General features: G+C 37.5%; 1 protein-coding gene across 2 annotated transcripts in view; it reads right to left on the bottom strand.

Annotated features, from left to right (window-relative positions):
• LOC120776567 (cyclin-dependent kinase 14) overlaps positions 1 to 27,866 on the bottom strand; it is a 287,704-nt gene that overhangs the window by 101,314 nt on the left and 158,524 nt on the right. For both annotated transcript variants that reach the window (XM_040107329.1, XM_040107330.1), the window contains exon 3: positions 1,411 to 1,605. In XM_040107329.1, the coding sequence (XP_039963263.1) occupies positions 1,411 to 1,605 (195 nt within the window). The remainder of the gene's footprint in view (positions 1 to 1,410; positions 1,606 to 27,866) is intronic.

The raw sequence follows: 27,866 nt of genomic DNA, 5'->3' as shown, positions 1-27,866 counted from the left end.
TAAAGATTACAGATGAGATTAAATAGTAAGGATTTGCTGTGGCAGGCAAGCGACAGCAGGCGAGTATGCAGCAAATGAGGGTGCACATTAAATAGTGTGGGAAGCATAGAGATAAAACGGTAATGCACGATTTCGAACAGGAAAACCTAATTATTACATAAGTACATGCGCTTCTTTCAGAACTCAAAAGGGACAAACTGAAGCATGTCGGAGTCGCAGTAATTAATTTATGCTAAAAGCAATACTCAGAATATTCAATTGTAGGCATTTAAGTTAAATGTCGCTGATGAAAGTGGCTAATTATAGCACTTGAGAAATTTATTTATTTATTTTCTTTTATATCGGGTAGTCGAAAAAGTCTTTTCGTATTTCTAATCAAACTTTAACTTATTTTTTTTATATTTATAATAATAAATAAATAAAGAAATATGCACCAGTTTGGTCGACCACTTTTTGCCATTTTTCCGCAAGAGACATTATTCCATCAGTGTAAATCGAAATTTTGAAATTTCCAGAAAGGAAGCGAGCAAACCAATTTTGTGCTACATGAAGCAGCATCGTCTCCGTAAACTTCACAAATTTCATTGTTGGCTTGCGACAGTCTTCCCTTTTTTATGCAAAAATTTCAAAATATAGCGAGTTTCTTCATTATTTTCACTCATTTTTGAACAGATGTTACTTTTTTTTCAATTTCCCCGAATTTATTTTTTGTTTTGTTTAAATTAAGTCTACAATCTCACTATATCTATATCTCACATACTATATGGTATGGTACAATGCAATTAGTAGCACTAGCATTAGATATACAAGTACGACTGCAACGACATCTATTGACAAAATACGAAAAGACTTCTTCGATATCACTAAAAATTCTATCTTTATATATAGAAAGTACGTGTCACGTTGTTTGTCCGCGATGGACTCCTAAACTACTGAACCGATTTTAGTAAAATTAAGCACACTGTGTCCAGTTCGAACCAACTTAGAGGATAGGATACTAAAAACAATTCATAAATAAAAATGCATTGAAAGTTCTATTAAATGGACACTCTATTCTGCGGACAACTCTATTAACTGGATAGAAAGTCTGGTAACCAAACATTGAGAAAGCAGCCTTAAATTCGTTATTTTTTCCAATGAAATTTATTTTATGAACATTTTCAAAATTATACCTCAAGTACAATCCCTTGGATTCTTATACCTGTATTTTCACTGTATTGAATTGTTTATTATATGAATAATGGTGTAAAATGTGCAGCACTGCAACGCGTGACTGGATCCCCTAGTATTTTTATAATCATTCACATATATTTTTTGCTGATTGTGAAATTTTTGTAAAGTGGAGATTGAGTTCGATGCAAACGGTACGCGTCTATATCAAACATTTAATAATTTTACCAATTTTCTTACCTCCATATCTGCAGTTAGACTTGTCGGCTGGTATATTTCCATTTGGTTCCAGACGATCCAGATATTCTTCGGAATTATAACCATTGTATGGAACTTTATTACCGTGATTATGTCCATGCCCCCCACGATGGTGATGATGATGGTGGTGGTGATGATGATGATGATGTGAATCTTCGCCATCCTCGCGTGATATCGCTGCAGAAATGAAAAAAAAAAAAAATAAAACATAATTTGTTAGCAATTAATTTTGATATTAGGAACAAGTAAGAAAGGGATAAGTAAGTTTAATATTACAAACAAGTAATGAAGGCCTGAGTACTGATGTAACCGAACACTTCATAATATTGCAAAAGCTGAGCAAATACTTTCAGATATCAGCAAAACTTGAATTTAAAATTGTTGCGAAAGAGTTCAACATTCATCTTTCGACGAAATCGTGAATGGATTATAATATTTTTTTTTTTATCTTCTTGACTTATATTATAGGTCGTAGACTAACTTAGTGTTATATCTAATTTTACTGCCCGTCAGCGAAAATTATATTAGTCATTTTCAAATAAGAAATATCTGTCATAAACTCAATCAAAAATTTAGACCCTGTAATAAAATGAGGTCATGTGCAAACGGTTAATCAAAGGATCGATATTACTAGATATGAGCTTTAGACCAAGGTCTACACCAACTCCTTATACATTCAGCAATAAACCACATCATTTTTAGGAAAACTTTTTCACTTAATTTTATTAAAATATCAAGTTTCCTTCTGACGAAAATTACGGGGTACATAGCCGGCAGAAAAAGCGACGGACATTACATTAATTTTGGTATTTATCAGGTATGCTTGGGACATATTTTTAAGCAATTTTATAAAAATATAAAACACACACTGAACGACATATTTATCATAAGGTTTGCTAAAATAACAAAAATCATTCTAACAGTTTAATTGAAAGGTCCTCGGCCTGACATATGTATAAATGGCGCTACTAGAGTTAAATCCATATGATCTTTAGTTAGCCCTAACCTTCAAAAATCGCGTTTATAAATTTTACAGCTGTCGAATCATTAGTTTGTGAATTACATTATTATTTTGAGTAAAACAACTTTTATTTTAGTGAAAAAAAATTTGCTAAAAAGAGAATTTTGTTTTTTTAAGGATTATTGCTTTTTGGGAGGGAAAAAATACAGCTGAAGCAAGAACTTGGCTTGATGATGAGTTTCAGGTGATTTGATCACTCGGAGCAGTGTTTTGAAATATTCTAACGTGTTTTGAAATATTCTAACGTCATTATGTGACAATGGATGAAATAAGGCTCTATCATTTCACCCGAAGTCCAATCGACAGTCATTCGAGTGGACCCGCACCAAAGCGTGGAAAAATGCAACAGTCGGCTGGCAAGGTTTTAGCGTCTGTATTTTGAGATACGCATGGAATCATTTTTATTGATTACCTTGAATAGGAGGGACCATCAACAGTGATTATTACATAGCGTTATTGAATCGTTTGAAGAACGAAATCGGGCAAAAACGGCCACATTTGAAATAAAAAAAATGCTATATCACCAAGACAATGCTACGTGTCACAGTTCAATGAAAACGAAGGCAAGAATCCCTGAATTGGACTTCGAAATGCTTCTTCCACATCCACCGTATTCTCCAGATCTGGCCAAGAGTGATTATTTCCTATTTTCAGATCTCAAAGGAATATTCGCTGGGATGAAAATTTCGAGACTATTCAACTGACCTGTTATGTACTTAGTATATGGGAGTTGTGGCCATACTTAAATAATTTCACATATTTTCGCCATTAAACTATAGGTTATAGAAAATATACGTTCAGTTAATTTAGCTAAGGTATCTCACATTTTTACCGATATATACTATATAAAGTCAGTCAGAAGTTCGAATTTATTTCTATTTGGTATAAGGGGCTAAGAGACCCCCCGATTCAATCCATATTTGGAATATAAGATTCCCTCCGGATTTCAATTATTTATCTTACAAATTGACTGATATATTTCTGGGAGCTTTAACATTTATGGACTCGGACTTTGTATGGCATACCTTAAATGCGCTATTTGACCAAAGTTTTATTCTGATATTATCCTTAGTGTTGGATTTGAATATTTGAAAGTCAAAAGGATCGCATGGAATTTCATGTTGTGTTGTATGAGAAGTAGTTCAGTTTTGTTCATATTCGCGTTGTGATATAGAAATGTTATAACAAATTTGGTTGAAATTGGTCGAGTAGGTCCGGAGTTATGTGATTTCACTTCAAGGTGGACTGTGTCATGCCTATTGTTTCTATAAAGTCATCTTGTGTCATTTCGGATGATGATCATGCTGGTCATTTATATATACGACTCTATATGTAGCTATCTCGATAAGTTTTAGGTGTTCCAAATATCCGTTGGGTGAACAAATATATTATACTTAGTAGCAACATGTTCCAATAGTTTAAAAATTTAGCTCAAATGTTAATGCATTTGTTGCAATCCTGAAATTACGTCCTTTCTGTAATTTTTGTTCTTATAAGAGAAGAAAGACGGATAAAAACTATTTGGAAAGATATAAAATAATTTTTTTTTTAGAAATCTATCTCTTAAGGAAATCACTCGGACTGATATGACTGAGAAAACTGTAGCACATTTTTCAGGTTAGCAGATAAAATACATACATACATATGTACATATGTATGTATGTATTCAGATCCCATCAGGAATGTATTCAGATCCCATCAGGAATTGGCGTTTATTTTGTAAATGGACCTGAAAAGATAATAGATGAGGTTGCCTAACCTAGAAAGGTGAAATTGAGTTTTAATACTAGAAATATGTTCTTAGAAAATTTTGTTGAGATATTGGATGATGTTCTCATTGAATTTTTTAAGAACACACTGTTTACTTACACTTTACACATATAATGCCCATCTTTTAAAGAAATCACAAAATATTTTCTTCTCTTTCTATGCCAACACTGATTGAAAAAACTAGTCTTAACCACATGGCAAATATCCAATGTTCCTCCATGCGAATGAACGTTGCTATTTGAAGATAATGAAGCTAAAGGCAATAGTATTAGCGTAGAAATATACATGTTTGTAGTACTTTGAGCCTTCGTTGTCGATTCACCGTTAATAATTTATAATTTCCATCTCAGTCGCCAGTTCACATAGCGACTTAGAAGACTTGCAACACATCATTGCAAAATATAGTAGAAAAATTTAGCTGTGCCATAACTGAACTGCTGCACATGCTGGGTTTTGGTTGATTTACCAAAATTTAGGTCAGCAGTGCAGCTGTGCCTAGACAGCCGAAATGTGGCAGCAGTCGGTGACACTTATAAAATGATGCGGCTTTTAATGCTACCACCCCTCGCACCAGGACAACGCTCGTGCCGTCAACCATGAACATGAAGCGCCACACGAAATAGAGTGTAAAGCACTTGGAAATCGTACCACAGTGGCATTCAGCAGCTAATACTAGCTTTTCTGGGCGAGGCAGGTGAAGGTGATTGCGGTTAGGACAGTCAGTCGAGAAATGGTGGTGATGGTAGTAATATAGCGGTGGTAATTGCGATGTCATGTGGGTGTGGAGCGTATCTAAATAAGGAACGTAATGTTTGCGGTGTCATAGCTAAATCGTGTCTATTTACTTGCATACAACAACAACATATTATAGCTGCTGTTCGACAGGACACAGTTGCTTTCAAGCGATAGATAGCATACTTGAAGCAACCGAGGCGGATGTCTAGAAACGACTACGTGTTATAATATAGCGCCGGCGTGTAGGTAGTTATATATGCATGTTCGTTTACACATTCACTTCACTTAGTTGCGGCTTTTGCAGTCAATTGCAGCACTAAAATTAATTAATTCATTAGAACTGTATCTCGGCGGCTCCGATTCTGCAGCTCCCTGGCAATGTAATGAATGTCGAAACACTTTGCAACCCACACACAGACACACATTCGAACCGGCGTTCGTAGTTTGTTCGTGGTGTAAGGTGTTCTTCAATAATGCCCCAAAAATTTTGCGGTTTCACTAATTTAATTGGCTGCTGTGCTGCAGGAAGGAAACACTCATCTAGCCATGGCGTTGGCGATAAATTGTTCCAGTCTGGTGTTTACTTTGTAAAATGAAATTTAATATTTTATTTTGTGGTTATCGTTTGAGTTGAGCACATAGCATTGGTAGTCATTAGCTACTAATTGAATGTACATATATGGAAATTGAAAATATGTGCGGTTTCTAATTCATTATTTTTATAGTTTTCGTATACCGAATCCTATTGAGCGAGACTGCGACTGAGTGATTAACGGTCCCCGTTCTAGTAATGGGGTTAGAGGTAATATCTCGAAATATGAATTTAGTTATATTGCCAATGCAAAAGAGACAAAGATATGTGTTCTGGAAGTGCAATCAAAACATATTATCGCTAATCTACTCTAACCTCGCTGGTACTTCAATAAAAGCTTTGACTAGGAGGATTTTATAATTATTTGAAACCGGTTTTATAAGATTTATTTGTAGTTTTATAGAGTTGAAATTGTTAAAAACTGATTAAACATGAAATAATGTTAACTCTAACTGACCAAAGCTATAACACCCTTCACAGGTGCATTTATTATGGCACAAAGGGTATAAATAGATATTCATGTTCTTTTTGAAAGTTCAGTGTACCATATGTGGAAACTTTTTGCTGAAGTAGTTCGATCTGAAAACTTTATTCGAAAAGTGTACCGTTGCCTTATACAATAAGCTATGTCCGATTTCGTGAACTAGATTTTGATCAGACAGTTTATTTGACAGCTACCATATATGTTTACAGTCAGAAGCTCTCTATCAACTCCAGCTTCAGACCTCCTGACTATTTCAGTCTCTTCCAGGCCGAAGTTGCAGCCATTAAGGTAGCAGTAGATTTACTGCTCAGAGAAGTGACCATCCACTCAGATAGCAGAGCGGCGATACTAGCCTTGAACTCATTAACAATGCGTTCAAGGCTGGTTAAAGAGTACCTAACCTATCAATAGCATCGAGTGTCTTTGTTATAAGACTGGGAGCGGGCTAGTGCTTCCGTATCCTCTTGTGTTCTACTAATACATGGCTGGGCTTCGCAGAAGCTTATCAAGAGATCTAGTGATCTCTTTTTTCTCAGTAATGCTAGCCTTTTCCTAGTTCTGGCCATTATACAATCTATCTATTGTATAAGACTGGGAATCCTACCAAACGCCATCTGCAAAAGCTCTATGGAAGAAGATGAGGTGGAAAAAACTCAACTCAACTCAACTTCCTTCTTGACTGTCCCGGGTTCGGGAGGTCAAGACTTAAACACTAGAGAGCGCATACATTCAGACATATCACCGAACTGGAGATAATGGAAATTAAAAGCCTGTTCAAATTTGTATCTGCTATTGTTATCTGTTTTGCTAATTTATAAATTCGAACACAGGATATGGCTTCACAAAGAACTATATGCGATTCAAGTGCAATCTTTAATCAACCATCTAACCTAACGTAACCACAAATGCATGTCACAGCGGTCCAATCTGAACAATATACTTGTATTAGGAAGTTATAGCGTCACCTTGGTCAATAATCTACATCGAATTTCGTGAAGATATCTTATCAAATGAAGAAGTTTTCATCCAAGAATTGAATTTTGATTGGTCAGTTTGTATGGCAGCTATATGCCATAGTGATGCGACAACAGTGATTCCGACAAATGAGTAGCTTCTTGGAGAGAGTAGAACATGTGAAAATTTTCAAAAAACTGAAATAGAGATCCGGTTCTCGTGTACCTTTTATCATTCGGGATTGGCAACCCAGGTATTGCAATCTGGCAAGTCACTTTATCCTAAAGTTTGACATTTTTAGTACTAAACATACTCAGAACGTTTTGACATACGAGCGCTATTTGTGTGGCTAACAGTAACTTAAATTATTCCTCTCGATTAAAAATGCAATTAAATCTTTAATATTTTCGCGCGATGCACTCATCGAGGAACAGTGTTTATCTATGGTGTGGTGAATTCAGACGAGGTCATAGATCACCCAAAGCTCCTTGAAGGTCATACAAAATCCATTGTTGTTCCAGAAGCTATTGATGCTGTGCGCCAGCTGATATAGCACAGTTGTCATGTGACTTATCGGGAGACTGAGACCATAGGTTTTAGTAGGACCAGCTTACATTCAATATTGCATGAAAATTGGATTATATATATCTGGATCCCACAAAATTTGTGAACTGCTCTAAACAGAGTCGTGTTGATTTGCCGAGGGAAAAGACATCGTGACAAGAGATGAATGGATTTTCACGTATCCGACCGAAAGTAAATAGCAGCCGACTGAATAAGTGTTTCAAGATGAGCAGAATCCTACAAAAGTTTTTCACGCACAAAGCTTTTTTCAAGCAAATGGTTGTTACTTTCTCGAAATTTGAAATTGGTTCAAACGCATGCAAAAATGTATAGAACCTTTTCAGGGTACAAATATTTATGAAATCGTCAGGCTGTTTAAAATGTGAGTTCGATTAAAACTAATCGACACTAAAAATATTTTATGAATTTTCGAAAGGAAGTGATTCTGTAGAACGCTAATTTCTTTACAATACCGCTATATTTCAAAAACTCGCAATTAATTTTCTGAATTTGAGGTAAATGATATGAATTCCTTTGGAAAACATGGTTACGAAAGGGGCGAAAATAAAACATGGAGAGAGAGAGAGAGAAAATATTGCTACTCTTCCTACATGTGTTTTGAAAACCGACAATTTCTAAAAAAACGAATATTTTTCCTTCTTAATTTAAGTAGCTAAAATTGCAAAATAAAAGTTCGTATTGGTAATGCACAGTTTTAATGGAAAAGTTGAGTTTAAATTCCATAAAAAAATTTAAACGCAAAGTTTCACAAAGCAGCGTCGTATCGAGTACTCAAAAGCAAATGTTACCCGCGGCTACAGCTTCGACATGATCAACCTCAACAGTAATTTTATAAAGAGAAAATAATAAATAGGGCAACTTTTTATGAAATGCACTTGTGGACCTTCAACAAAAGCTTAAACTGGCATAAAAATCGTATAAACGAAAAAGAGTAATAAAAGAAAAATGGCAACGAGCGAAAAAAGTGGAAAAACCTGCCACTACAAAGAACGTCAATGAACAAGCCTAAAAGAGACCGACAATTATGTTCTGGCCGCGACATTGCCAACGGCGGTGAACGCGCTTTTCCAAACCGCCAGAATAAAAATCATTTCAAAGAAAAAATGCGAAAAACGAAACAGAAAAGTGTGACACGTAATTACCATTTTTCACAGTTGGACGCTTTTCGGGACTGTAACGACCAGCCTCACGTTTCTCTACGAATTACATACACACACATATAGGGCCTGCATAAATATGGGACGCTTGCTGTTGAGTGGCTGACATTTGGGCACGCAAGTGATGGCGTGGATTAAACGGGAAATTTATAGAAAGCTGTGCACAAAGCGGAGCGTGCAATCCAAAGCGAAAATATGAAATAATCAGAATAACAAAGCATATTCAAACCAAGTGCAGAAATGGTAGACTCGGCACTGCAGTCGTTTATGGCTTCGAATTTTCTTTTAGCATCTTAAGTGCTTATGGGCGTGCAACTTTTACTAAATTGTGGCGCGGCGGTTTTCACTTTGCGTGTGCTTTATTGTATGAGTGTCGTCAGCTGTATGAAGTGACATTTATTTATGCGATTTGTGTGCCAAATCAAATTCTTCTAAATAAACCGCGACAACTTTTTAAATACAACAATAAAATGCTAAGGACACTGCTCCAGAAAACTCCAGAAAATAGAAAACTCCCGCTACCGTGAGCGCCATCGTCGTTAATGATTGTCCAGCAGGCACCCTATAGGAGCAAGTTAAGGAATATGGTTTTGTGAAACTTAATTCGCTAACTTCAGCTTACTTGATATGGACCTTATAACACTGACCAGGCTCGCCTATTTTAGGAGTGACAAATACCTAGCTAAATTCGCTACAAGACAGTAAATACAAGTTAATATGGATTTTCCATTTATCTTCAGTTGTCCACTTTCCAGTCAGCGGATTCCTACTGCCTTCGTTGGCAATTAAAGAAAGGTCATTAAATTAAGCAATCCTAATTTATGTAGTCGGCAATTAGGCGTGCAATTTGCATATTACCATTTAAATAAAACAAATTACAGGAGGACGGCAGCTCGACTCAGTCGTTAGCACCTAAAATTAAATACGCAAAGAGAGGTGAACTGAACAAGTACAGAAAATAAGAGTTATTGGATAATTTTTGACTAAAAAAAATATTATTATACCATGAAAGAGTCAGATTTACATATATGCTGGAGTAATAGAAAGAAGATCGACACATACCACCTCTCCGATCAAGACGAAATATCTCCTGTCATCAAACAAACAATCATCGCATTCGCGACTTGGCTTGCACATTACTGTTGACAGTCCAAAAATTTGAAGTCATAGATAATTTCGACTATCTTGGAACCAACATCAACACCAACCCAAATATTAGCCTTGAAATCCAGAAGCACTCTTGCTAACAGGTTCAACTTTGGATTGAGTAGGCAATTGAAAAGTAAAGTCCTCTCTCTCTGCGCTAGCTATGTCATGTTGTTATAGAAGAGAACACTCCATCTCTGAAGGTGTTCGGTTCAGTACCCGCCGGTAGGAACAGAAAAAGACGAAGGAGAGATCAGGTGGAGGAAGACCTGGTTACACTTAGTAATTCGAATTAGTGACAAACAAAAAGCGAAAAGAAAAACAACTGACGCGCTGTTTTTAACTTGGTTATAACCGCGTAAGAATGGTCTACGTCAGTAAAGAAAATGATGAATAGACATTTTTTGCTTTTTAATTTGAAAGTAATAGCGTGTGGCTAAGAAAAAGTAGAAACATTTATTCAAAGGGGTGTTATGCACCTCCAAAAGAGGTATAGATGCTGCTCTGCTCATGGATTTAAGCTGTTGAACACTTTGCAGGGAAAAATAGCCATAATTAGACGCTGCTAGAAGACAATTATCCGAATAATAGGAACAGACTCTCTACTCAATGGAAAAGAGAAAACTATATATTGTTTCCATTGTGTTAGATACTACTTTAGATTAGCCGTCATACTCACCAGACGCCAATCGAATAGAGAATGTTTGGGTTTCAACGAAAATAAATTATCAAGAAAACATTTAACGTCAACAAATGATTTCATGCGAGTACTCCAATATACCTGAAGGTCGCTTCCGGTGAAATAAGCGGAAAGTTTAGTTGTAAGCTGCATTAAAGATGTCAGCGCTTGGACGGCATTATAATTCCGTTTTCACTTTTCAGCTCTTAATCTGACGTCAAAGCTATTTACAAACGTTTAAGTAAAACGTTTTAAAACAAAGCAACACATTACCGAAATAGGTTAAGCAAAATACGATGCATATGCTGAAAACCAAAGGTCAAAAGGCTTTTAAGGCGACGACCGTTTTTTACATAAATACTCAAAGCTTTGTGCTGTGTTTGTTCCTCAAAAGAAATGCGAAAAAGGGGATTCTGTTCTCTGGGTTGGCTTGTGTACATGTCGTTTCACTCACAGGTGAAAAATACCTGAGATTTGCATTCATACATACGTATATTTACAAAACTCTCTATGTAGCGTTGTTGACTGTATTTATTTTTGTAAAAACACAAAATGTTTGAAACACTGTATTAAGGATGCGCCATTTTGTATGTCGGTATGTAAGCATCAAATAACTTTAACAGTTATTTATAATTTACAATTGGTTCAACTTTTTTTCGAAATCGGTATTAAGAACAATTCCAACCATTAATAAGTTTTATAGCACTATTCCTCGTTAAATTTCGAATTGTGCTGATATGAGACAAGTGAGAGATCCCATACTGATGATCAACGATCAAAACTCTGCGTTTAATGTCAAAAAGAGTAGACATTGAGTGGTCATCCCGACCGCTAGATCTGAGTTTCCTTACTTTTTATGCAGTTATTTACGAAGCAAAGTGTGTGAAGCATTTCTCGGACCATTGAGGATTCCAAAGCAAGCATTTGAGTCGGCATCACCGGTATATCGCCCGAGATCTTCGTAAGGTAAGTGCGGTGTATTCATATTGAAGATTGCTAACTGGAGCTGTCTACTTTCTTCTACGGTTTTCTTCTGTGAGGGACGTTTACTATTCGCAACACCATTGGCCATCTTGAGTTCCAGCATTCATTATTGGGTAATATTCGAACAAATAGACCAGCACGCAGTGAAGAAAATATATCAGCCGTACCTGAGAGTGTGCACAAAGACAGTGGAGAGTCGATTCGGTGCCGTTCGCAGCAACTCATACTGATGTATAGAACTTGGACTTGCCGCATTTTACAGCGAGATTTGAAATTGAAAGCGTACCAAACACAGCCTATGCAAGAACTGAAGTCGTTCGACCTTCCCAAGCGACATCGTTTTGCTCTATGGGCTCTTGAATAGTTGAAAGGAGATCCAAATGTTGTTCAGCGATGAGGCCTATTTCCTGCTCAATGGGTATGTAAACAAGTAAAATTGTCGCGAAGAGCAAGATGAAGAGATTTAAGAGCTGCCATTTCATCAGAGAAAGCAACGGTTTGCTGTGGTTTGTGGACCGGTGGAATCTTCGGTCGATATTTCTTCAAAAATGATGCCGGTGAGAACGTAACCGTCAATAGTGACCGCTATCACTTCTAGATCACCGACTATTTGATACCTGAAAGTGAAACTCGTGATTTCGCGACATTTGTTTACAACAAAACGGTACCACTTGCCACACATCGAATCAATCAATGGATTTATTGAGAGAGCACTTCGGTGAACAGATAATTACCAGTCGAAATGCTCGAACGAGTCATCGAAAATTGGACTCGGATGGACCATCAGAGACCATTTGAAATAGATAATCTTCAAAAATAAAATAAAATAAATGGCAAAGAATGTTCTTTCGATTGATAATAAATTTGACGTTTTTGTGTTTTTCCTTCAAAAAAATATAGACCCTCGAAATGGATGATGAATTGTTCAAATCGGATAGCAATGGCATATAGCTGCCATACAAACTGAATGATCGGAATCAAGTTGTAACTTTTTCTATTTGTGAAGGGTATTATAGCCTCAGTGCAACCGAAAATTACGTTTTTACTTGTTTCTGTTTTTATCTTTAATATTTTAGTTGTGAATCAAAAATTCAATAAAAACATTGTCTTGTGTAACTGTACCGGTAACAGTAGCAAGAATGTTCGCCGATCTGTTATGCAAAAAAATACACATGCTGCAGGGGAGTGTCGCCGAATTTTGCTTTACGACAGCACTTTTGTTGGTAATTCACGTATTTATGAATGAGTGTGCTTGGGCATAAAGCATGCCAAAGGATTTCCATTAGGATAACAATTTAGACTGAGCAGAAAAAAATATTTGTACATAGAAAGTTATACACTTAGAAAAAACTTCAGCGAACGTGACCTGCTGTGCACACACATACAACTAAGCGCACACACACACTTGTATATGTTTGTTGTATTTGCATAAAAGATTTGTGTGCTCGTTTGTTGATCTTGTTGTAATGCAACGGGGTTTTTCTTGCAGGATGCTGCTAGAGCGCTATAATTTGGGTAGATGTCCACGGCCGTACGTATGTGTATGTGTGTGTGTGTGCGAGTCAATAAATTATACAACGGCGAAGCAGGAAAAGGTTTATTTTTGCTTTACCTAGACGTTTGGAAAATATTTTTAGAAATGGAAGTTCAGTTACTTTTTACACTTGTTCGCTGCTTGCTGCCCTCCTCCTTTGGCTTTATGCAAAGCTAATGTAATGAAATATTCCACACAACAGCGGTGGCGTACTTGCATGTGTATGGGTATACATTTTTAGCCAACCGAATGTAAGGTTGCTGGCTTGCTTGGCAGAAAAAAAGACACGACAAATACTAATATTTTTACTTTAATTGAATTCATTTCCTTTCAGCTTGCAACTTGTGTAATAAACGGAAGCCTTTGTGCATATGTATTTGAATGTGTATGGATGTGTATATACTTGTATGCTTGTGTGTGAAAAGTTAAATGGTTTATGGCTTTCATTGAGACTTTTTAGTTGACCGCACAAAGGGTCGCAACCCAATTGAAGAGGTAAACCAAAGAAATATGTTTTCGACCGCCACACACACACATACACGCATACATGTGAACACACTAAGAAAGGAGAGGAAATGAACAAAAGTTAATTGAGCTCACGCTACAAGTTTAAAGCCGCAGGGATCAGACACCAACAGCTAAGCGCCAATATTCGGTGTGGCAAGTGCAACTAATGAGATACACAGTTATATATGTCCATACATATACATAAATAGATACGCATACATATGTGCATGCATAGCGGAAACAAATTACCACAAATGGCTCGCACAAATAAGCGATTTATTTAGATTATGTGTATTAACAATTTATTTATTTGTCTATTTGTACGAGTATAACACGCGCCCACAAGAATAGCCGTAAAAGTGATTTCATGGCATTCCCTGGTGATGACCGCAGTCACTCGCACGAAAAAGCGACTTACGAGCAAACAAGCTTTACTTTGATATTATTCGCGCCGATGTTCTGAATATTGCATGAATCTGAATAGCAATCTAAGTATGCGGCGGCGAGTGTGTGTTTTGAGGCAGCAGGAAATCTTAATGAAAATCCTATAAAATCGATCATTGGCACGCATATGTGACTGCAATCAAAGTAATGCTTGGGAATGTCAGTTGACTTATGTGAGGCTTTGCAACCACTAAAGTGGGTAATAAGGCAATTTATGTGCGGTAATGAAGTGTTGCATACTTTAGGGGTGAGGATGAAAAATGAAATGCCATAGTTTCATATCACCGAGATGGAAAACATTTCTTAGAGAAGTTTGTGACAAAATACACTTTAACCTATTAAATCATTAGAATTAAAACTGTTCAAATAGTTTCATTTTATTTCAGCGAGAATATCATGGGAAAGGAGAAAACGCAAATAGCGGCACGAAATATAAAGAAAATACTGAAGCAATTATAAACATTTATTTTATATGTATATGACACCGTAAATAATTTTTCATACGTTTATAATAGATATGAACAAGATTCTCCTAAGCTGTACCAAACCATTCCGCACCCTCATTGCTTGTTTGCAATAAAGAATCTTAGAGGAACACCTCCTCAGATCTTGGAACACTAGGAAAAATCGTCTACTTCAAAGCTTAAGGCAACTGAGTTATATTTTAGTGGTCATCTCAGAGCAGCTACCCTTAATAACACACTTTCAGGAAAATTTGATATGGCGGAATGCAGAACATGCACGAAGAATGATGAGATGCTGGAACATTGTCTTTGCGAATACCCAGCCGGATGAGATGGGATATATTCCACGACTCCCAATGCTCTAACTTAAGAGGCATTGGGCAGTTGAAGCGGAAAAGCCATTTTTTATCAGATTCACTGAGTTTCTAAAAAAGTCTTATTTTTGGTTAGCACCCGGCAGCATAATGGACGCAATGTTGGCCTGTGTTCAGAAGCGCCAGCGTCTCCCATTTCAACAGAACAGCACAAAGTGTGTTCTAACATACGAACTCATCAATAATGAAAAATACTCACATATAGGTCAATAATTTCTTGAACATATTATGGAAGATATATGAAAAACGGCATTTCAAGCTCCTTATGTACAGCTGCAAACGAAGCCATTGGTTTTCGGAAAAAGTAAAAGAACAGCTGGTACGATGAGGACTGCCGTGTGTCGCAGTAGAGAGAAAACAAACTGCCTCCTACCTCCCAGCGTTACAATAGACTACAACACGTGTGGGATAGGATATATAAAGAGGAGGGAAGCGAGACGCATTTGTAGACAAAAACATAGAAAGGCCGAAATGCATAAGTACGAAATTCTACGTAAAGATACGCAACTAACAGAAGGTTTCTCGACCGAAGCATACTAGTCTAGAACCCTCAGAGGTGATCTAGTGGCTTATGCTCAAAACAGACTAAAATTATGGGAGTAACGGCAGTAGAAGTGTAATATTTGGAGATTGCCAACCTGATTCCCCAATCCGTGACGATAAACCAGACGTTCCATTGCGCGATCATGAAGAAGTTCGAATAGCAATTACCCGTCGGAAGAACAACAAAGCGGCAGGAATCGATGAATTGCCGGCCGAGCTATTCAAATACGGCTAAGAAGAACTGGTAAGGAGCATACAATAGCTTCTTTGTAAAATATTGTTGGATGAAAACATGCCAAACAATTTTAATTTAAGTGTGCTCTGCCCAATCGATAAAATGGGAGACCCCACAATCTGCACTAACTACCATGGAATAAGCCTCCTCAACATCGAGCGTATTGAGTGAAAGATTAAAGCCTACCGTCAACAAACTGATTGGACGTTATCAATCTGGCTTTAGGCATGAAAAATCAACAACTGAACAGATATTCATCATGCGCCATATCTAAGCTGACGTTGAGTTGCCTCACAAAGCCGTTCGATACCATACGAGGCTTCAGACAAGGCAACCCTTTATCATGCGACTTCTTCAATCTACTCCTGGAGAAAATAATTCGAGCTGCAGATCTGAATAGAGAAAATGCAATCTTCTATAAAGTGTACAGGTGCTGGCGTATGACGATGACATCATTGGCCATAACAACCGCGCTGTTAGTTTTGTTCTGTTAGCGATGGCAAGCCGAAATACCTCCTTTCATCAATCAAACTGTCGTCGCACTCGCGACTTGGCTCCCAGGTCACTGTTGACAGTCATAACTTCGAAATTGTACAAAAGTTAGTCTATCTTGGAACCAGCATTAAAAGCAACAACAACGTCAGACTCGAAATCCAACGCAGAATAACTCTTGCCGACAGGTGCTACTTCGGACCGGGTAATTAATTGAGAAGTCCTGTCTCTTAAAAATTATTAGATTATTGCGAAAATAAAACCCATCCATTGGGTTAAAAGATTATATGAAAGACAATTGACGAAATTTCTCTTAGAATATTCCACACCAAACTTTAATATCTTCTTTAAGCAACAGATTTAAGAAATAAAGACAGACATGTTTGTATATGTAAAATGAGCAACAGTTTCAAAGGATAAATTCCGACTAAAGATTTGAGTTTCTATTCAAAATTGTTGCAAAAAAATGACACTGAAATTGAATTAAGTTACAACGCAACAATGAATTATTGAAAGCTACACTTTGAACACCTCATTTTCTGTGCGGTTTTGACGATTCTACGTTGGGTTTTCAATGTCGCAAGCACTTTGCCGGTTGACCACTCGCAAAATCAAGGAAATGAAGTGTGAAAAACACACGCACACAAATGCGAAACCCATGTAGCATCCACAAAAATAAAATGAGGGCTTCATTGCGAAAGACACACACACCTACTGCTCATAGAATTGGGGATTAATAGAATCTGTTTGTATTTGTGCTGTCACGTACGCAGACACAATGAGAGCGCATTAGCGCAAAAAAATGACACGAAGGCCAGACAAAAAAAAAAAAAGAAATGCGAAAATTTCTCGCATATCGGATTGCGAATAAGTACTTGGTATGTAGACTGATGACACCAGAGTTTGAGCAGTGACGCCAACGCTCTTTTTGGAGGATAAAAAGCTAGTGTGGGCTATGGCTAGTGATATGTTTGGTTTGAAAGGGAATACCCTGTTGGAAGCAATGAGAAGACCATAGCGAAAAAAACTGGAGTTCAAAATTTTAAATATTAACTAGTAGGAATTTGCTAATTAAAGAATGACGGAAAAGAAGTAAAAATTAAATACATATTTATTCCCCTTTAAACCAAAAATATCACTATCCATAGCCTACACCAGATTTTTATCATTCAAAAGAAACCGCGTTACTCAAAAACTTTTATCGATTTTTTGGAAACTTTTTCAATTGCGAGATTTCTTACTGGGCATCTTCAAAAAACAACTGATCCGAAAAGAAACGCATATAAGCACATTCACTTACAAACCTCATAACAGGGAGTTATTGACGGCTGCTGCTCCATGAGTGGTGGTAAATAATGACATTATTGACGAAAATACTGTCCATAAAAAATATCAACAAATAAGCAAGGACCGAGTGCAATTTAGCAGAAAAAATCGAAAGAAAAAGTGCTGAGTGTCGCAATTACCGTAGCGGGGAAGTGAGCATGTATAGCATACATTCAGGAGCGCTGGCAGTAAGAATTCAACAATGGAGGAGTAATCATGCGTATACTGAGTGGTTTGGGTAGAAAGCGCAGACTTTTCATAAAGGCATCAGCACACCCGTTAAATACGTGTAAGCAGCCATGTATAGGCAAAACCAACAACCAATAATGACCAATTGAGTCCACAACAAACAATGGCGACATTTATCGAAAATTTAAATGCGAAAATGGCGAACAATAAAATATTTTCGTTGTTGTACCTTCATTAAAAAATATATCGCAAACTTTTAATTCGCAAGTGCATAAAGATGCCAGCCGCGCCGCACAGTAATGGAGCAGAGCAATATGATTAAAAAGCCACCACCTACAACCCATTAAGTGGCCACTCCTCGTCGTCGTTGGAACGTAACGAACCTGCTGAAATGAATTCACAGTGTGATTGGCAAGCGCCAGTAATTTGCATATGTCTCCCAGGGGCAAACATGCATAAAAGTAGGCGGATTAAAGCTGGAACCGCTGAAAACCGTCAAGAGGGCAGAGCAATTAAAATGTTATGTGAAGCGCCGCCAATGAACCTAAAGTGCCAAGGACATCAGCAGCGCTTGTCAATACGTGATAGCGTGAGGATTATATGGTAGGCACATAGCGCAAATGCGGGGCGGTGGCGGAAACATTAATGCAAATGAAAACAATTGGCTTATCAATTTGCATACTGAGTAGACATACGGCCGTGACTTCGGCTAACAACAACGAAACATTTTGTGTTCGCTTAATCTGAAAAGTTCGCAAAGTTCAAAGTCAATTTTGAGGTGGAAAAAAATTTAAGGTAGTTCAATTAGAAAGGCTTCGAAGGTTTTACATTTGCCTATCGAACGGCCATCAACTTTAATAGGCCATTAAACAGGGGATGCACTAAAAATTAACGACGAGCGTAATTACGGGCTGCCGTGGCGCCAGCACATACTAATTTCAATCCAAATATTTACCATCAGAAAATTTTAGACAAATTAAAATTAAATATATATACATATATACATATAATAAAATTATACCTACTTCAAAGAAAGTAAAAAATGTAATAAAGGTAAGCAAAGAAAAAAAACTTAAAAAAATTAGGGCTGGGATTTATTCTTGATCGAAAGCCTTCATGGATGCCAAATAATGAGCAGACACTAAGAAAAGCATCGGTTTTCTTACATATGTTACTGTAGACGAGTTCTGGAAAAATATGGAAGACTCTCACCAAAGGTGGTGTTTTGGCTCTACGAAACTTTAGTCAAGCCAATAATGCTCCATAGTGTAATCCTCTGGTGGGGGACGCTTGAAAAGGCTACACTTGGTAATAATCTTGAATGTGTCCAACGAGCAGCTCTCTTCGGAATTATATGCAGTCTGTTCACATACCGACAAGGGATATGTAAAGGGAAAGCAGTCTTTGTGAAGAGCCGCAGTGACATTTTCACGGATGGGGCGGAGCTAAGTGGGAAGGTTAGAGTGGGGGTTATCTGTAAAGGGCTGCCGTCAATCTTAGCTTTAGACTAAAGGACTACCGTAGTCAGGCATAAGTGACTGCGGTAGACGTACTGCCGTGATCTTCTTCGTTCGAAACCTAACTAGAAGCTTTAAAATATCAAGACCTTAGCATTTAAATTTTCTATAACATTCCGAGGAATAATATAAATATAAAAAAAAATATATTTTTTCGTTGCACTTTAAGTTCAAGCGTTGTAGCAGCCAAAGCATTAATTAGAAGCAAGCGGACTTTAAGCTAGACATAAAAAAAAACTTCAACAGCTTCAACCGAGCTTAGGAAATGCAGACTTCCACCTGGTACGTCGAATGAAATTATCATCTTTACTTTACTAATTATATTTATGGCGACAGCGAGCTCACGCGCAAAAATTTAAACCCTTCGTGACAAGGCAAGCAAGAACAAAAGGCGCCACAAAAAGGCGGGCACACATGTCTTATCGCCCGAAATGGCTATGAGAATCTAAGAAAAACTAGGAAAGGAAAAACGATGTTAACTACAAGAAACCATTCTTGCTACTATTTACTACATTTTCACTTGCACTTTACGCTCTCCGCCACTTATCGTGCTCCAGTTATTTGGTAAAAGTGCAAAGAATAACAAAAGAGTTGCAGGAGTAAGATGTTTTGGTGCATGTGCCAAGTGGCAAGTCAACTCTTTTTTACTTGTGTCTTTTACAGTTTGTATTCACCACAATGACGGCTGCAATTGGAGCGCAATATACAGTAAATTAAATTTCCTTTGTTATGTGCGGCACAGGTGCGAGTAAGAAAGGATGTTCTCGTTTAGCACCTTTTCTTTCGGGGCTTCGCGCAAGAAGTAAGCCAGCAAGCTTTTAGGAACTGAGTAATTGGTAGTCGGAAGCCGCAAACGAAAATTATACAAACATTAGGAAAATGCAATCAAGTCTTCAAGTCTTAATGAGAGAAAAAGGGAAAAGAAGGAAGGAGAAAAACGGAGTTGGTGGGCAGAAAGAGGGTTCGAGATAGAGAGCGAGGCAGGCAGAAGAGCGAATCACCTTCTAGTTTCAAGATATGAAAAATAATCCTTGTGTAGCTTATGACGGTTACCCTCCATTAAGCTATGGTGGGCTCATGTAACAGTTACTCCTGAGGATAATAAAATAACTGCTTAATAGGGAAATTTGGAATGTAAAGTACCCGTTCGTATTCAACCGATCTTCATGAAATTTTTGGATATAATTCTTAAAGGCTTGGATGAAGAAGTTTTTTTTCGATTGCAACTATTTGAAAAAAAAAAACAGAATTTAGCGAAATTTTCACTGAAACTTTAATTTTTTTTTGTAAAAATGTCTGCCAAAAATCCAATTTTAAGTTTTTTTCTTAGTCCAAGTTCTAAATTAAGGTTTAGACTAAAACATGTATTTCATTCACTTTAGAAGATCCTGTAAAGAGTTTTTCTGCCAACGCGGGCGCATCTGTTTTCTTTTTCCGAAGGGTCACCGAAAATGTCCTAAAGTCCTAAAATTTCAGAATTTCTTTGTTTATAGTGTATATTTGTAACAATAAAAAATTCTAATAAAATATTTAATTTTTTATATGCGAAAAAAATTGTTGAAAAAAAGTCAGTTTTTTACCCGAGGAAACCCATGTAAGCTCTTAACAAATTTTGTATTTACGAAAACAACACTTTTATGAAATCTCTGATTCATGCAATTCAGCTGCTTTATTTAAAATTTTGCTTCTGATATCTTCATGCAACTAGGGAGATTTACCGGAGCTCAAATTGAATGGTGTTTTTGTTAACAGCCACTATTTTTAATTGCAAACCGAAGCTGTAGTAGACTCAGACGAAGCTTTACCGGTGGCAAATAAGCTCACTACATAAAAGTAAACATACATACATATGTACGTGTATGGTTACCAACGCGCAAAAGCACATAAGCGCTTAGTTAAATTACAAGCTTGTCGGTAGAAAAAATTTGCTACACAACAGTTTTTTATAATCTCACTTCATTGTAAACACGTCCAATGCTCGTTTACTACAGTAAATGCATTGTTTTTGTGAAAAAGCTATATGTGTGTGTGTGTGTAGTTGGGAGTGTAAAGCTCTTTTTCGCTTATCCTATATACACAGTCGCTCCTATACTCATTATATTACACGCTCACAACCTTAACCCGTTGCTCCCCGCTAGTATTACCGTTAGTTTTTAATTAAATTAATTGCTTTTCAGTTTCATATTTCACGTTTGCTTTAGACAACAAGCTGTAAGTTGTTTCAATACCAGTCTACAGATCGGGCACACCTGCCCTGGGACGCCATCGTAATCGCCAAGGGAGAAACTTCAATTTACCGGTTGTAGAAATGTGCGTAATAAGAAGATATTGAAACGGTCTTACACTCCGCTCCTGTCAACATCAGCTGTGACATCAGCAACAGCAACATTTGTGTCAGCTACTTAAGCATATTATATTACATACCCGACTCATTTGTCGGGCAAGGACATTACGAATAATGGTTTCAGGCATTCACAATATACACTTCAAGTTAAAACACTCACATTTTATTCTCATTAATAAGAGAGAGTTTAAAATCAATGAAAAAACTAATTAGAATTTAAAACCGGGAGCAAAGTTTGGACGACGAGTTTTCTGTAAAAAGCTCTCTCGCAAACTTAGACTTACACTACCTGAAAGCTGTATCATTTTTCAGCCAGAACTGACCGCTTTTAAGGTAGTGTTTCGAAGTGCAGCTTCTTTTAGGGAGGAGAGTATTAATTTAGTTAGTCAAGAAGAGCTTATACTCACTAGAAAAAACATCGAATTAATTTGTTTTCAGACTGCCTGGTCATAAAGAAATCTCGCGTAACTACAAGTCCCATGAGTTTGCAAGAGAGCCCTCTTTGCACCGCTCTACAGGGGTAACGAGTTGGATCTCAATTTTCATATTGTGTTCTTTCAATGGACGCTTTTGTGGGACTTCCGTTTGGCTTAGAGTAGATCGCAGAAAAATACTTTCCCTAGAAAAATGTGTGAGGACTTTCTAATATATAGTAGTAGTACAACAATGGATCAGCGTTCTAAGCTGTGCAAGTGAGATCCCTCGAATCGACCTCTACACTTAACTCAACCTATAAACTGATATTTGTTATAGTTGCAAGTCGGTTTCTCACTAAAGGAGCTTCAGATTTTGCATGCAAAAACTTATGCAAATGCATATAAACTGTGTTCCAAGGCTTTCCTATAAACTGTGCGAAATTTTCAAGAATAAATTCACAAGATCTCCTTTTATACCATAAGGTTGAGAAAACAATGGGTTAAGGAACACAATGTTGAATGGATCGATCAATTGGAAGTTGTGGGATCGAAAGTTATACAAGAGAGAGAAGTAATGAGGGTGAAGAGTCTCAGAGAGGTTTTGTACTTCGAGGAAGTACATTTCTAGTACTTGTTTAGTCATCAAAGAACGGTAGTTCCTGCCGCTAACCCGGTTTTTGTGTATACCAATTATGGGTGAAGAGCAACATGAAGAGGTTCAAAAACTCTTTTTGAATTCAGAAAAAACAACGTGTTGGTGTTGTTTAAGGGGCGGTGGAATTGTCGGCCGATATTTCTTCAAAAATGGTATCGAATAACCATCAATGGCGACCGTTATCACGCAATGATAACCGACTATTTGAAGCCCAAAATTGAAACTTATGTTCTCGGCGACATTTGGTTTCAACAAGACGGCGCCGTTTCCCTCATGTCGTATTAATGAGAACACTTCGGTGAGCAGATAATTTCACGTTTTCGGCCTGTCGATTGGCTACTAAGATCGTGTGATAGCACACCGTTATACTTCTTTCTGTGGTTATATGCAAAGTCTAAAGTCTATGCGCACAATCTCACTTCGATTCAGGCCTTGAAGCAAAACATACCGCGTGTCATTCGCCAGTTACCAGTCGAAATGCTCAACGAGTCATCGAAAATTGGACTCAAGGTATGGACCATCTGAGATGTAGCCGCAACCAACATTTGAAAGAGATAATCTGTCAAAGAATATTCTTTCGAATGATAAGAAAAATTTTCCATTAAATTTTAATAAATGAATTTTTTCTCAATTACAAATATTTAAAAAAATAAGTCGACAAATAGTCATAAAAAAAACGGCTGCTAAATATACAACTTTTACTTGTTTTCCGTTGTCCAATATCTAATTTATGGTTTTAACTAAAGCACATTTTTTCTTTTCCCTTTGATGTTCCTGTAAAAAGGTCTGCTGTCTACGCGGAGGCAATTTTTTCCCAAGCAACCGCCAGAAATGGCCGAGTTATGAATATATTCCTTTGAAAATTTCACAAAATCTGTGCTAAATACGTAACTTTGGAATATTAAAATATTTGGGTAAAATATTGAATTTGTTGTTATTGAAAATATGCCTTGTAACCCCTTAAGAGATATGGAAAAGTAAGCGCGTTAAGTAATATATTAATTAAATAAAAGTTTAGTTATTTTCTTATGCGTTAAGGCTATAAAAACATATATTTGGAAATTTTTTTTGTTTTTGCAAAGCAAAGCTTCTACTAAGACAGTAGCAAAACGCTGAGACCACCAATTACGGGATTCATAAAAATTTGTCGCTTTGAATCGCCGTAGAAAGAGCTTAACTCGCACTGAGTTCACTTAGTCACCGTGAATGCCAATCCACTTAAGAAACAAAATTGCGCAACATCTCGAGAAAATCCGTGTGCATTCATAATGAAATGCGAACTGTCACACGCAAGCTAACGAAAGTAATGAAAAGTACGAGTGCGTCTTCTCGACTAAAAACGTGATTTCGCAAAACTTTCAGCAAACTTGGCGACTTGACAGCTAGACATGGACGCAGAAAATGTATTCCGCACGACTTATTTGTATACAGACATATTTACATACATACAGGCACATGTGTGTAGTGGTACGTATATATGTTTCATATGTGCAGCTGACATGTGTTTTTTTTTGTATTAACCGACATGCGCGAAATTTGACAGTTGTCGTGACTTTTGAGGCGCAACGAATTACAATTTATACAAGATTTAATGAGCTGCCAATTCGGCAAAATTCAAATGAAATTGTGTAGAACTTTTGTTTTGGAGTTGAAGAAATAATTATGAATCAAAACAAAAACCGCTATGATTATGAAGAATATTTGTGGAGGAAAGGGAACAGGTGGTGCACCGAAAGGTGGCAATAGTAATGTAGGCTTAAAAATAAAATCTGAATGGCCTAAAGCAATTATGAACAAATCGAGGACAAGCGGATGTAATTTGTATGCGCAGTGCTATGGAGGGGCGCAACGGGAAGCGAAACAGGCAGCATTTCAGCTACATAAAACTTTAATGGTGCAGCACGGCAGTAACAATTAATGAAAGCGAATTCAGTGTGCGGCAACAGCCACGAGCAAAATGCAAAAACTCTACGGAGGTGAGTCACTCAAAAAAGTTGCGTATACGTCATGGTGGATAAATACAGAGCACGAGTATTTGTATACCATATTAACACAATACTTATACACTTACCAACATTTACACACACATACATGCAGCCTTGCATACAAACACTTAGTGAAATATTGAAACTCCAGTTGTAGTGCTTGTGTATGTAGTCATAAATGTTTTATTGTGTATGTTTACATGTGCTTGGCTGGCATGTGCCACACCTCTTCGTTCACTCACTCACTCATTCATTCATTTATTCATTTAATATGCGTGTAAATCACACAGAAAACATCAATATTCGATTTGGGTTCCTTGTACGTGCGGCAAGCAGACAAATACGAAGAGACATGTGGAGTCTGCCGTTCGAGTGTCGGCTGTTGGACGTCATGTTAACACAAAACACAGCTCACTTTTGCTCTAGTATTCGACAAATATACATATAACTATATAGTATATGCATGCATACGCTTGTTTGTTTTGCTGTTTTGTTGCACGTTTAGCAACTTCAGGCAAATTTCATTTACACTTGTGGTACATCCGATTATGTGCAGCAATACACAAGCAGGCAGCTTCAAAAAGTTTCACTTCGATATGGAGTATTGAAAAAACGCTTAAGTGTTATATGGGGTGTTTTCAAACCTACTTGAGGACTTACTGTCAAAGCAGCTGTTAAAATACTACATGGCAATTTGAAAATATTGGTTTAAAAAGTGCTTCTCCGACATTAGCGTTTAGACTCTTTGCTGGCTAAACGAGTACATCAATTTTTTGATGACCGAGCGGCAGTTATATAACCCTAGAAATAATTAGTCGTTCTAAAGGTCAAACCTTGATGGGCGATAAAGGCTAATCTGGAGGTAAGTGATGTTAAGACGGCTCTCTCTTTACAAGGAGGGAAACCATAACGGCATTGAAACCCTTGAAATTCTGCGAAGGCGCCAAACAGCGAAAAGGAAGAACGACTGACGTCCTGTTGTAAAATCGGCTATAATCGCGTAAGTGTCTATGCCAATAAACAGGAAACAGAATGGCTTAGGAGCATACAACTCGCCTCAAAAACTTCAAATATTTATAAAGACGGCTCAAAAATGAGGGATGGAGTAGACGCCAGACTGTACTTAACGCCCCTAGATCTCAGGCGATCCTTGAGTTTCCTGAAATACTGCAGTTAATTCCAGGCGGAAGTCTTTGCGGTTAGTTGCTGAAAAAGCTAAAATCGGAGAAGACAACATAAAGAACATCCACAATTACATTGATAGCCAAGGGGCCATTAAGGCAATAATCCCACATCACATTGGTCAGAGAATACCCCTTCAAAGTAGGGAAACGGTAGATGGTTGCTGGAAAGCCGCTGTGTATATACCGGACTCCAGGCCACAATCATATTCTGGGATACAAAGCAGCTGATGGGTTTGCCAAAAGTGAAATTCGTCTACCTCCCCAACCAGTACAAGACTTATGTACGTACTCCCAGTTAATGGCGTGCATGCGGTCAAACCACCACCCATTCCATAGGACGAGCTCGGGTTGCGCCAGAATCGAGGGTGACCCTAGCGTAGCTTCGTTCTGGATATTGCAGCAGGTTAAACTCCTACTTATCCAAAATCGACCCTAACATATTGAATATATGTCCAGCGTGCAACGGGTCCACGCATGACACTAACCACCTTTTTGTATGTCTAATCCTACACATCTGATACCTCTTTTCACATAGTCCGACCTAGTCGAAACAGCATGTTTCCTGAGACTACGGTTGGATGACCTTGATGACAACTTATCTACCCTAGCGGGGACTAAATAGCCGTTACAACAACAACAAGACTAATCATGCAATTGCCGAATTGGCTGACAGACAAGTCAGAATTAGGTAGTATACCTTAAGTACATTTAGTATCGACAAGACTATGCACAAGCGTCTAGTAAGAAAACTCGGATGTTTTTTACTCACGAAGTCTGGAAAAGACTGCAGGCGGGTTGTTGGACTAGTGACAAGTCACGAGCCGAATGGGCATTTGTAACAATGACACTGGAAGAAAGTGCAGAGAGCCGTTTCTGCACGGAGTTATCTAGAACATGTTTTAGATATGTATAGTTTCCCAGTTTAGGGCACTAGATCAACTATCAAAATTAGATATCAAGTCTTCTAATAAACTTCGTAAACGTTTAGACATCGCTCAGCCATTAATGAACCAATATTGAAACCTTTTTGACGACTATTTCCTATTCAACTTCTCAATGACATATAAAGAGGCAGCTAATTAATTAATATTTTATTTTTATTTTAGTTTAATAATTATATTAGCAGCACATTAAAAATACAAATTTAATAAAAATGTATATAAATTTTAAAATTTAAAGTGCCATTCAATCGATACTTGGGCCGCCCTTTGTTGTGATGTAAATCACTAAAGTGTGTGGCAAGTGTAAAGCAAAGTGACTGTACGCCAAAAAGAGTAACTAAACGAAGTTTCTTAAGTGCCATTGAAAAGCAGCAATCCGCAACAACCAAAAAGGTGGTTCAACTGTGGTTAGGGCACGGTTAGACGGGCTGAACCTGTATCAGTTGGGTGTGCATAAATGGAGGACGCGCCAGTCAGCACAGCGTTGCCGCAAGTCATGATTGCTTTTAAATGCTACAACGTTACAATGAAATGCCACAACAAAGCTATGAATATGTGTGTGTAAGTACAGATATGCCCAACATATTCCGGCACTTAGCAGCCATCCCCTTTGAGTGATGAACAGTTGTTGTCTGCCACTTTTTTCGGTGGAAGTTAACACCTGCCAGGCAGGGTGCCGCCGAACCCGCGGTGACTGTCATTTATCAATCTGCAGCGTAAACACCAACAGCAAGTAAATCCCGGCAGCGCGTAGCAGAGATTGTTTTCAAAGTGTTAAAAATGCGCGCGAAAGCGTCGGGCGGCAAAGAAAATGTAAGTAGTCATTTGCACTCAGCTGATGAGTACTAATATAAAATGCATACATTAACTCCTGCTGTGACCTTAAGAAAGTGTATGCGTATATGCCGTTATATATAAGTAGATGTAAGTACGCAGTGCAGAGGGTGCTCGGTCGGGTAAGTAGCTGGTGAGATTGTTAGGTTTGTGGGTAGCAATCATGATTGGCTGTATGTGGGCTTGCAAGTTATGGAAAATGTGTGCGGAAAAATTCACGTTGACGTTAATTTAATAAATTAATATAAAAGCAGCGAATATTTTGATAGTAAAATATTTGAAAATATTTACGCAAAAGGAATTATACGCTGAAACGATGATTCGAAATTTGAATTCTTTTAAAAGCT

This window comes from Bactrocera tryoni, chromosome 5 (genome assembly GCF_016617805.1).
Source record: "Bactrocera tryoni isolate S06 chromosome 5, CSIRO_BtryS06_freeze2, whole genome shotgun sequence".
In the NCBI taxonomy this organism is placed as follows: domain Eukaryota; kingdom Metazoa; phylum Arthropoda; class Insecta; order Diptera; family Tephritidae; genus Bactrocera; species Bactrocera tryoni.
Note: the sequence above shows the minus strand (reverse complement) of the source record. Positions and strands in the feature narration are given on the sequence as shown.